The 12,967-nt window shown below is 45.4% G+C and overlaps 1 protein-coding gene across 1 annotated transcript; it reads right to left on the reverse strand.

The window, feature by feature from the left end:
- Positions 1–3,466: 3,466 nt before the first annotated feature.
- nhlh2 (nescient helix loop helix 2) lies at positions 3,467–4,879 on the reverse strand. Its single transcript, XM_084668381.1, has 2 exons — positions 4,870–4,879; positions 3,467–4,423 (listed from the first exon to the last, which is right to left on the reverse strand). Exons 1-2 carry the CDS (start codon positions 4,877–4,879, stop codon positions 4,008–4,010), a joined length of 426 nt encoding a protein of 141 aa, XP_084524507.1. The 3' UTR covers positions 3,467–4,007.
- Between the last annotated feature and the right edge of the window lie 8,088 nt (positions 4,880–12,967).

Consider the following 12,967-nt stretch of genomic DNA (forward strand, 5'->3'; position numbering starts at 1 on the left):
CAAAGGGCCACGAGCCAGCTCCAGCCCAGGGACCCTGCTGGTGAAGTGGGCAGGGATAATACGTCCCATCCCAAGGGCCGCATTTCAACACATGGACCTGCCTTTGTACTGCTGGAGCTGCTTGCTGCTTGCTCCTTGCTGCTTGCTGTTTGCTGCTACTGCACACGCACCCTTCACATCACACTCTCACACACACACACACACACACACACACATGGGTAACTCTCTGATGGAGATGGAAGGCGGGGAAAAGGAATAGGAGTGGAGAGAGGGGGGTTGAACATTGAACATTGTCAAAATACCCAGAGAAGAAAAAGGAAAGGGTGAAAAAGTGGAGCGGTGCACAAAACCCCAAATGCTGTTCCTCGCACAATGAACATATGGCTGCTTGTTGTCATCGCTTTTTCTCTCCTCCTGTCCCAATTTACACAAAGCTATCCAACCCCTTGGAATCAAACGAACGTGTGTGTTGTCCTACTTCAGGCTTTGAGGAGTCTACCTGAATGATGGAGGGGAGAAGAAGCCCAAATGTTGGTAATTGTGACTGTAATCCCGGTCCGTCTGTACACCTCCTGACATATGGTCACTTGTAGACCTCAGCTATTACATAATCCACAGCGATGGGGAGGGGAAGAGAGGCAATATGGCTCTTTCACATACACAAACACATATGCACTGGTCACACTGGCAGTCTGTTCACTGCCCACAGCAGTTTGGTCTTCGGCTGTCAGTTTCTCCCTGTTAAGAGTGTGTAAAGAATAAATTGAAGAGGGTTGATGCTGTTGGAGCCTTTTGGGATTGGAAGACCACATGGTCCTTCTACAGCAGCTCATGCAAATACAGATGGACTTCATGCTCACTAGATATGAGAACACCATGGCCCAATCTTGTCAGCCACGGTGTGATTGGGTTTAGATTTTGGATTGAAAACAATTTGCAAGGAACAGTGCGGGAAATGTATTGCGGGGCAAGATACATCCATGCTAAAATAGTCAAATAAAATGTACATAATAATCAAGTTGAGACAAATATATTTGGCTTCCAGAAGGCTAATAAAAACAGTAAACAGTACAACAACTGTTTTGAATGTGAATTCTTTGATAAACAGCTTCAACGAGTGGTACTCCAGCACATATTGAATTAGTAACTTCAATGATTGCACTCGAGGTAAAGCGGGGGAGAAAGAAAATGAAAGAAGAGGGGCAGGATGATTGAAAGGCTGTGTGGACATTCTAAGGTCATCTTTCTGATCTGGAGAGTGTGCCGGCAAGATGTGGAGACCTTGGACAGGACTAAAACATCCCCTTCTCTCTTCCACAGATAAAAAGATTTAAAGCGAGACCTTGCTTGTTGTGGTGACCACCTGAGGATGTTGGATAAAGGGTTAGATCGGGTCCCAGCACACAAAATAATTAGTACTTCAAGAATTGTTTTTAACAGTGTCCAGGATTACCCCAGCTTTTATACCGGTTCTAAAAGCTTGGCCATGAGAGAGGTCCCTGGCTCATTAGAATGCCTCATATCTTCTGTAAATTAAACTGGTCCAGGCAGTGCACATCAATGCTTGGTCATAGATTTCCAATATTTCAACATCAATCATTATTTAAGGAGTAGATTTACAGCAAATAGAGAGAGCATGTGGTTATATGGTCATATGATTTTGATGAACAAGTATGTTACCATACACATTAAAAACAATGTCACTGATTAATGTGAAAGGCCGATAAAGAGATGATATTGAGCCTGAGAGGCGGATGTGATGCCAGGTAAAGCACTGAAAGGACTGGTTCTTTCCTAATTTCAGTAAAGATTCCTGGCAGTATAAATTGTTGTTGACATGTATGTATTTTGTGCACATACATCTAACTATTCTCAGTTGTGTTCTACATTAATCGAATACTCAATTTATTAGTACAGTTTACCGTCTATCTTTAATCCATCTTTGTACCTGAACCCATGACCTATATCTGGCACCAATATATGAATATAAAGATGGTGACTTTGCTACCATTTGGCAATATTACATGGCTGGGCCTGCACACATAAATTTCCATCGCCCTCTCTCTCTCCCTCTCTCTATTTCTCTCTCTCTCTATATCCCTCTCTCATTCTTTCCCACGGGAGGTGCCAGACGGCCAGTAATTTGGTTGTCTTGGCTCGTCTGGAGTAACACCTGCCCCCTCTCTGGGGAGAGCGCCTTTCAGCCAGGAGCGAGGAGGAGCAGCAAACACATGCACAGGGAAAAAATCACACATATACACTTTTTCCCTGACCAGTGCCTCTGTGTGTGTATGCGTGTGAATGCATCATCAGTCAGTGTTACCTGACGTCATACTTACATGTTACTGCCGTAAAACGCCGTCTATAATTTTAATGATACGCACAGTTAGTCTAGGAAGACATTTTGCAAGTCAGCAAGCACACTCACTTGTGCGCCTTTCATTACATATAACTGCAATTCTCTTTACTTTCATAAGAATTAAGGGTATTTTCAGATAGGATCATAAACTCCAAATTATTCTGACGGAAAACAGAATTGGAACAGAAATGGAATCAAATGCGCTTAATGCCAAAAACAATCATTACAACAAACAAACATTCAGATTTTCAAGAAAAAAACGAATTTCTCATCATTTTAGTTTTTCAATTTTAATTAAAAAAACACCGGAAAATATGAAAAATGCGTTCATTATAAACCAGCTGTCACAATAACTCTACTACAAAATATCTGCATAAAGCAACAAGTACACAACCCTGAAGAGACAAAAAATCTTTGGATAGAGGATATGTTTTTCTTCGCTATAAAAGTACTTATTGTATTTTCAAATACAAAACAGAGACAAATACATGAATAAATAAACAACTAGCTTTAGGTAGACTAAATCAAAACATAAAAAAAACATATCTGACTATTTTGAAATGATTTTTGGTCACAGCCAAGGAAGTTTGCTTCAGAATTGTAAATTGATCGCCTTTCACCATGAAGGCATTAACTGTCATTCTCTGTCAATCAAATTATATTTTGGCTAATGTCTAATTTAATATCTTAGAATCATTTGCATTTGAAATTGAGTGTGAAATATTTTACAATTTCGGTATTTTTGTTTACTGTTTTGTGGGCCTGCTGCAACTTCCCTTTGTAACACGCAGGGAACTTAACGTTTAATGGGTTTAACCCCATATGAAGTGCTCATCGTCGCCATTGATAGACAATATAAGTGACATGACATTTAACATACTAAATAAACAGAGTAAAAATAAATAGGCTAACAGAAAGTGCCATTTTAAGAGCAACACAATCACTTTCGAAGTTAAACGTCACAGCCTAAAATATATAAGCATACAATAATACAAACAATGGACATTTTTACAAAATACGTTTGCCTATTATAAACATAAAATAAATTAGATAAGCTTCGTTATTAACACATTTAAATAAATAATTCAATAGACAATTAAAAGAATGATTAAAGTCACAATTTCATGTGTCATAAGTGGCACTTATGCATTGAATATTTTTTTCCTTTAGGAAACATCATCTAAACTATTTCTATAGAGCAGCTATCATTTTGTTTACATCCTTTTCTCTCGTTCATCTGGGTACCCACAGTCACTTCATAACGAAAAAAAAAATCCTAATTTCCCCAAAACAATGGGGGGTGACATTTCATCAAATTATCCATTGGCCTACAACTGAGTGCTATTTTTCGTGTTGGTGGACACTAAACATGACTGCTTATCGTGTGTTCTAAATATGTCCCATATGTCAAATTATTGCATCGTATAGGCTAACTCAAACGACTCAGCGCTTGTTGCATTGTCTGCTCAGTTGTCATGTGAATTCGAGAGTTGATGCTTTTCAGTGCCTCAGGAAAAAAAAACTGATCTCGCCAGATCAGATTTAGTCAGCATCATCTCGTTTTCCTTATATGACAACTTCATTTGTTTAAAATGTAACACTCATGTTTCGGTCTGGCACCAGATAACCTCTGCTTTTTAACCGTAGGCTACACATCTAAAACGTGATTTAGGTAAGAGATATAACATATTGCAAGTCTCAGAATCTCAATCTTGGACAACTTCTTATCAGGGGGCAGAGTCGGCAGCAATTTCCTCAGTTCAGCGAAGGCAACATTGAAAGCTTCCACGCGGATCCTCTCGCGCGTGGCGTGGGCCGAGCGGTACTTTGCTGTGGCTCGCCTTCTCCTCCTTTTCTCCTCCCTGCTGAGGGCCGGGGGGGCCAGCGACCTCGTCTTCCCCTCCCCCTCCATGGGCTCGTCGGACAGGCATCCAACCTTGATGTCATTCAGCACTGACTCTGGGTCGGACTGACCCCATGCGAGGTCCGAGTCAGTCTGGTCTGGACTCAGCATCATTTTCAGTCTGTTTTGTGATTTACCAGAGCCTATTCTATCCCAAATACCTGAAAGAAAGTAAAACAATAGATTATATACTTTTTTTTAAAGTGTTTCTTCTTCTTGTACGACAACAATATTTAAAAACAAAAGTAAAGAAAGGTTTTAAAATGAGTTCTAAATTAAGGCGTTCACCATGTGCCAAAAAGGATGACGTGAAGTGAACCAATTTAGGCTAAATGTTTCTCTTTCAGTTCAAAATAATGTAATCATGCATTCAAAAGCCTAACAATTGTCTGCCTTCACTTTATATTTTTTTACTTTGCACTTTTGTAATTTTCAAGAAATGTGTGCAGGCCTTTTATAAGTCAATTTCTATCACACATACTATAAACTGCTAACGACAATTCAATTAAAACATTTTTCTACAGGTTCTACATTAAGAAAACAAATTATGGTAAATATTGTGAGAAAACATTCTATTTGCATTAACATATTCCATATTCAAAATCACCATCTGTCATGTTGAGATCAACACATCTGCTTGGCTCGAGCGGAATGACTTGACAGCATGTAACAATAAGAAGGCAAAAAATGTTGACATCTGCTGGACATTGGATTTGGTAACTGAACGTGTTGTTTTCAAAAAGGTTATAAAAAAGGCACGTCCCTAATATACTATCAAGGTGTAGGGCTTATCCTCGGTCTGGACAGAAAACTGTTATTTTTTAAAACATTGTCACTCGAAAAAATAACGTTTTCCTTTAATTTTTAAGCCTGCGTGTTTTTATCAAATTAACTGTGCTCGACAACAAATATTAGATGCTTACCTTGAATCTGTTCAGGCACAGGTAATCTCAAAGGATTTCTTGTATTTTATTGAATTCCAAATTAATTATTTTCTTCTCTTTGGTTTTGGACACAAAACATTTTAATTGGTCCTCCCAACCATTAATATAGCCTAGTTGCCGTCAGACAATTTGCTGTTTACTTTTTGGGCACACAAGTTAGCCTAACTATCAGTTCAAAGACCCACATGTAGCCCTGCAATTACGCAAAATTACTGGTTATCTTAAGAGTCGTCAAAATGTAAAATTAGGTTGTTAAAGCAAACTCTGCAACTCTGAAAGATTCTGATTTAACGCTAAAAAATCTCTTGCACGATGAGCCGTGTGACCCCCCGGCGCGCAGACAATAGATTGTTTTGTTGATAAGATCGTGCTAGAAGTGTAGATATTTGTCCTCCCTCTTCAGAGATGATGACGGCGATAAGAAAGGCCCTCGTGCACCGAGTGCAAGAGTCAGTCAATATTAAAGCACATAGATTATCCGCTCTTTCCTCTTCTGTGTTTTCCCGAAATGTTATCAGGTCCAGAAGACGGCTTATATGCGAGATAAGATCCAACCGATCCCAGCTGATAAAGCTTCACTTGAGAGGCGGAGGGATGGAATATATTTGAGGAATGGTATTGTCTAACACCGCCCCCTCCCTTTCACACACCTCCCTCCCTCTGCTCACGCCCCTCGGCCCCTCCAAGCTCTCTCTCCTTTGGGGTTAGTGGGCAAAGTGAAACCAGCAATGAGCTCTGAAAAAAGACGCTGAAACAATATGTAGCCAACATTTTTTTATTTTATTTTAGGAAATGTATCTTGATATCAACTTTACAGTACTGTACTTCAGAGCTATCACATTATTTATTAACAGTCAAGCAAGCAATGCCACTCATGTTATATACATGTTACATTTTACCTACTGTGTCAATTATTACCCTTGTCAGAACGTCATCATGGCAACAAACAAAAAACTCTCCAACAACCCCACACCAAGAGAGAATCCAGTGGATTAGAAGGAGAACTCAGAGGAATAGATAGATTAGGTACAGCATGCCGTTCTAGAAGAAACTGTTATTTGGGAGTTGACATACATCTGTCATGTCCTGAGCCACAAGAGAAGGGTTTTTCGAAGGGGGCCTGTGGGCATCGCTAGTGCATGCCAGTCTTTGGTGCCAGTCTGGCCCAGCACAGACAACCATGGCACGCTATCTTGCAGGTTGACAGATCCTGCCTCCTCCTCCTCCCCACTGCTCCCTCAGTAGCAGCACCAGTGTTGGGTCAGGGGGGGCATGCGTCCAGAAGAGGAATGGTGGCCAGAGAGTGTGTGGCGACTGACTGCGCCTAACGAGGTGATTAAAACGATGAGGGGAGCACGGCTGACTCGCCGTGGCCTAGAGCCCACCACGCGCACACACACACACACACGCACACACACACGCACGCTGGACGGAGGTGCCAGAGGGACCTAAGCGTCCGTACAATGCAGAGTGGCTGGTGGCGTGTGTTTGTGTGTGTGTTAAGCAGATGATAGACAGGTCGCCCTCAGCCTCGTGTCCAGGGAGATATGACACAGAGAGACTCTCAGCGGGGTGTATCGAAGACATGTCAGAAGAAGGGGACGAACCCCTTCTGACAGCCAGGGCGCAGCAAGCCGCCTTAATTGGTCCAAAGACCAGAAAGGAGGTGGTCTGTAGTCCTCGGACCCCCGGCCCCTCAGGACCCCTGGGCTCAAGGCCAAAGACAAGGACCCCCTCCAAGGATGTTGTGTGTCTGATGCAATTACTCTCCCCAGCTGATGCACTGACTAGGACGCAGGGATGAGAGTTGTCGGAGTCCGCGGAGGCAGATTGTATTGAACGTGTGGCGCTCCGGCGCGAGCGGTTGGAACAGCAGACATTCCTTTCTCCCAAAGCACTTTGGTGCATTGAAACGGCGCAACCTTGAAAAAGTTCCTGTCAGTTGGAGTCTCAATTGTTTCTCTATCTGTCTTTTCTCTCTTTCCAACCCACACCTTGGGCCATTGTGACACCCACTCTCCAGTGCACACCTGTCAGACACACATACACACACACACACACATAGAACTCGGATGTCCGTGAGACCACTGAGACAGAGCGGTGAAATGGGAAGGATTAGTCACCCTGTCAGGAGATGCATGGGGCTTCTCTCAGGTGAACATGTGGCCACAGGGGGCACATAGGAGGCGTCCACAGAGAGAGGGAAGAGAGAGTGAGAGAGGACAGAGGACATTGTGACCGGCCCTCAGCCTAGAACAGTCTATGCCCACTCCGAGAAAACACTCAATAACACTCAGTCGAAAAAAAAAACAACCAAAAAAAACAAGTTTTTGGTTAACATGTCGGAGATTCACAAAGAAATCCTACATGACTCGGCCTGTTCATTCATGAACTCACACCCCCACACGCGTACACGAGGCGAGGGAGTCTTGGCTCTCAAAACACCAAGCTGCCCATGTGTTGTGCTCCTTTTCTTCCAGGGCGGTGTAGCGGGGTGGACCCTGGCTTCAGCAGGGCGGGGGTGGTGGTGGTGGTAAGGGGGGGCGAAAGGGGAGGGGGGGGGGGGTCCGGCGTTGAACAGGAGGTGTGGGAGCCAAAGCCAGGGGTCCCATGTGAGAATGTGGCCATGGCCAGCACCACGGCAGGCCTCTGCACCATCTGTGCTCCCAGCAGGGCTCCTTCGTAGACACACACACACACACACACACACACACACACACACACACACACACACACACACACACACACACAGACGCACGCGTGACCAAACGCGTGCACCCGCTCACACATACACATTCACATGGACACACAAAATGCACACATAAGAAGACACACAAACACACAATTGATGCAATGTTAATAATGACTCAAATATGTTCAGCACACCGCATACATTTTGTATCATCCATAACAACTGAGATTACTTAACGAGAGATTGAATTATAATTATGGATTGTACAATCTGCTGGGTAGGATAAAAGGTTGAATACATGAACGATAATGACTTAAGTGAGGTGACCATTAGCAGCAAATAACCCAACTGATGTGTTTCAGCCTCTCATAATGCCACACCCATGTCTTTCTTCTATCTCTCTGTCTCTTTCCCCCCCCCACCCCCGACCCCCCACCCCCTCTGGCTCTCTCTCCAACCCCCCCTGTGATCCTCCTCCTTTGCTTTTGCTTCGGATTCTCCTTCCATCTCCACCTCACTTCATCCCAATCCAGGTATCCCACAATCTTCCATTCTTTTTTTTTCTCATTCATGCATCCTGCCTTCCTCTGTCTCATGCCGCTCACTCTTGGCTCATCTCTTGTGGCCCACACACACACACACACACACCCATACACGCACACACACACCCATACACGCTCACACACACACACACACACATGGACAAGCAGGATGGACCCTCTGCTCCTCTTTAAACCTTCCCTCTGCAAGATCCTCCAGCTGGCTGATGAGTTCATTAGGCTGTGGGCAATGCCAAGGTGCACAGCGCTGTTGGCAAAACCAAGAGGGTCTCTTGGCCTCAAGTGACCAATGGGTATCCGCGATGGCCATTAGAGAAGGGACAGAATGCACCACATGGTGATATTCTGGGTGGTTTAGATGAGGTTCGTTTTTGGAGGAGGACTGTGATGTCCTACATTAGCAATCTGCTTTCCTCTGTTTTCCTCAAACTCCACGAGAGGCCCCATTCAAAGACTCGTCCAGATCGAAGCCTTCCTTCAATGGGTTCACATACTAAATGGTCTGGGAAACACATTCGTAATAATCCCCACAGGTCACAGTGACATCTGGCCTAACACTTCAGCATTGGCTCAATTAATTCGAAAATACAAAACAAAAAGTGCCCCAGGCAAGATCTGAGGACACGCATGCCAGTGTGTATTCGTGTGTGTGTGTGTCCTCTATGGTGATGCTTGTGTGTGTGGTGTACTTGTGTGCGCGTGTGTTGACTTTAGTGTACGATGTTCAACGATAAGCAACACCATAAGCTAATTGACCACTCTGAGAAAATATCAATAAATTCTACAAGGTAATGTGAAAACTGTTATCCATTACCAGAGGATGATTACAGTCCCCTCTCTCCACCTCACCCCTTTCCCTCCACCTTTCTGCTCGCTATCTCTCTCAACTCTCACACTCCTTTTTGCGCATCGCTTTCCTTTCCTCGCTCCTCCTCATTTTGCATGTTGCCCCTCTCACCTCTCCCTGTTCCTTCCCCTCCTGCGTTCCTTCTCTCCTCTCCAGGTCAGCCAGGGTCAGAGCCCCTCGGTGGCGGAGCTCAGGTGCAGACTCAGCTGGCCTCGGAAGGGGTGAGGGGGGTGGAGGCAGGGGAGGAGGGTGCTGGTAAGGGTGGAAGGGGTGATGGGGAGGGAGGGAGATGTTCCTGGCTGCGTAAAGAGGAGAGGAAGGCAGAGGGGTGGAGAGGAGTGAAGAGGAGTGAAGAGGACTGGCGAGGAGAACAGTGGAGAGGAGCGGAGCGGAGAGGATGGGAGAGAGGAAAGGAGCAGCGAGGAGCAGAGAGGAGAGGGGGGGGGGCGCACGTGCCCGCCTGTGTAAAGTCAGACAACCACCTCTGTGTACCGTCCCAGGCATAAACCCAGGGAACAGATCGAGCGAGGGAGATAGTGAGAGAAAGAATAAACGTGTGCATTTAAGGGAGAGAAAGAGAGCAGCTTTGTCCCTCACCCCTCTTCACACCTCCCCCCTCACCTCCCCTCCTCTCTGGGCGGACCCTTGGGAGCGGTCTGGCCGGGCTCGGCCTGCACGCCATCTGCTGCATAATGTAACGGGATGGAACTCAAAATCCTTCATTTCCACTCTCTGCCTGTCATCTGTGTGTGTGTGTGTGTGTGTGTGTGCGGTGGGCAGGGGGGTGAGGGGGGGGGTGCTCATATGGCCATACATACACACGTATCTTCATGGGTGTGAACATGATGTATTTGAGCTGCATCATGTGTGACTGGGAGCTCATTTTACGCCTGTTGGCCTATTAGCACATCTCGTCAGGAGTGTCTTTTCAAATGAGAGCGCTTTCGCTGCGAAGCACAACATCCACAACCACAGCTTCTCCCAACCGACAACACCTTTCGGTGGTGGTACGGTGCCAGTGTGCCAACACACACACACACACACGCAAACACCAAACACAAACACACGTGTTCCAGTCCCCCAGCCTCTTCTCCAGTGCTCGTAACCTGGAGGTGGGGAGAGTTGTCCTTCCATGTCCCTGTGGGGCCTGAGTGATTGGAGGCCATCTGTTTCCCCGTAATAAGCTTTCTCCTCATTCAGTCTTTCTTCCTCCCCTTCCTCCTCCTCCAACCGCTCCGTTCCCACTGTATCTTTAACCCCTTTCCTTGTTTATTTTCCTTGATAAACCAACAAAATCACATAGCGGTAACCCACTGGCATAAAGCACTTTGAAATAACGACGTTGTCTTCTTCTCTGGTTTATAAATGGAGCCATGGTGAAATATCACAGCCTGAACTTTGAACCTTGACTGGAAGGAATATGGCGGTCCATGGCGACTGGAGTAAACTAAAAGTGACATATCCCCTCACAAGCCCAGGAGCCCTTAGGCAGCAAGACTGCAACTGTGTGTGTTTGCGACTGTGTGTGATTTGCCTTTTAGTTTGTGAAGATGTTTGTTAGTGTTTTTTTTCTCAGAGAGGCAACAAGGAACATTAACACTGCAATATTATTTTTTGCCTTCAGACCACAACCTATGAGCTTTATATGTTTCTGCCACAGAATTACATTTTCTTCATTGTGCAAATTTAAAGTCAAACTTCACCCTACTGCTAATCATTGTTCTACTGGCCAAGAAAGGTCTGCTGAAAGGTCATTGTATATTAATGATTACATTCTACAATCAGTACTTTTACTTCGGATTTTGAAGGGATTGGCATCATATGGCATTGGATCAATCAGCATTGTTGCCATGGCTACAGGGATGGTTATGGGGAGAGAACTGAAGCAGCAGAGAAAGTACAAGAAGCCCCCCCCCCACACACACACACACAGAAAGATGCAAACACACACACACAGTACACACATACACACACACACACACACACACATACACGCAGAAAGATGCAAACACACACACACACACACATGCACACACACAAAAAGACGCACACACACAAACCCACACACAAACTCACACAATGTGGGAGGCAGTGTCTGAGAAGTAGCTCTTAAAAAATATAGGGGTGCTGTCCAAGGTCCTGGTTCTGAAGCACACCCGCTTGGTCCTTTGATCAGCCCTGTCTGGGAGTTGGATGCAAGCTCAAACAACTGTGTGTGTGTGTGTGTGCATGTGTTATATCAATCATTACCAATGATGTGTTGTATCTATCATTATTGCATATCATCAGCACATACAATATCATCAGAGACATGCGGGCAAAGCAAATGTATTTATGGCTCATAGTAATAGGGTTGTAGGACAGCATCAAAATGACGTGATATAAAAATGTTCACGCAATAAAGCTAATCATTGTCTTATCAGATTTATGCCAAGAACCAAAGATTCGATAGCGAGCACAGGGCCTGTGTGTTATATCATGATTATGGCTGGGCCAGACAGAGCGGGCTGTCTGCATCTCATTCAACCAGAATAAAGAGGATCAATAAACCAGTGGTAGTGTTCAGATGGGCTTGGAGGACTGTGCATATGTTAGCTAGCGTCTGGCTAGGCCAACTCATCAGAGACCCTAGTCTCCGCTCCAGGCTCTGCAGACAGACATACTGTACACACACACACACACACACACACAGACCCACGCCCAGACACACACACACCATTTACTGTATATATGGTAACATGGCGCATAACCCCACCGCCAGCCCCACCGTGCGATACACACACGAACACGCAGGGCAACTCACACACACACACACACACACCAGATTAAAGTGGATATACCCATTACAAGCAGCCAAGCTATTTCTGGGTCCTCAGTCTCTGGATGTGCAGACAAAATAATCACACGATATATCACAAACATCTCGTCCTGTCCCCGTCCTCACCTGCACCCTCCTCTCCTCCTCTCCCTCCTCTCCTCCTCTCCCTCCTCTCCCTCCTCTCCCCCCTCTCCCTCCTCTCCTTCCTCTCCCTCCTCTCCCCCTCTCCCTCCTCTCCCTCCTCTCCCCCCTCTCCCTCCTCTCCCTCCTCTCCCCCCCTCCTCTCCCTCCTCTCCCTCCTGTCCCTCCTCTCCCCCCCTCCTCTCCCTCCTGTCACTCCTCTCCCTCCTATCCCTCCTCTCCCTCCTCTCCCTCCTGCCTTGTCCTCCTCCTTTCTCTGTCCTCCATCAACCAACTTCACGAGGCTGTATGTTTCCCAGTGACACGGCAGTCTGAGCCGTGGGACTATATTGTTATTGGTCTCATCTGGGTATGGAGATGTACAGGCTGAGAAACGAACTGATCTACGTCCCGTTCAGTCGCTGAAAGGAGGGATGTCACTCAGTTACTACATCCCAGTTTGCCACCTGAAAGACGACATGCGGTGTTGTCGACTGTTGTGTTCTTTGGTCAAATGAAAATAAATGCGCTATGTTGAAAGGGGCCATTTCGCAACATAAAGTGTTTTTTCCAACAAGCACTGATGGTTTGCCAAGAAGCATGTCTCTCTTGTTTATTCCAAAATAATTGTGAAGCTAGTTTACATGGAGTCCACTGTACAGTAGGTACAGAACATGAACACAGACTCTACACACACGCACACACAAACAAACGCACACACAAA

Source organism: Hypomesus nipponensis, chromosome 12 (assembly GCF_054491055.1).
Source record: "Hypomesus nipponensis isolate SF chromosome 12, ASM5449105v1, whole genome shotgun sequence".
NCBI lineage: Eukaryota > Metazoa > Chordata > Actinopteri > Osmeriformes > Osmeridae > Hypomesus > Hypomesus nipponensis.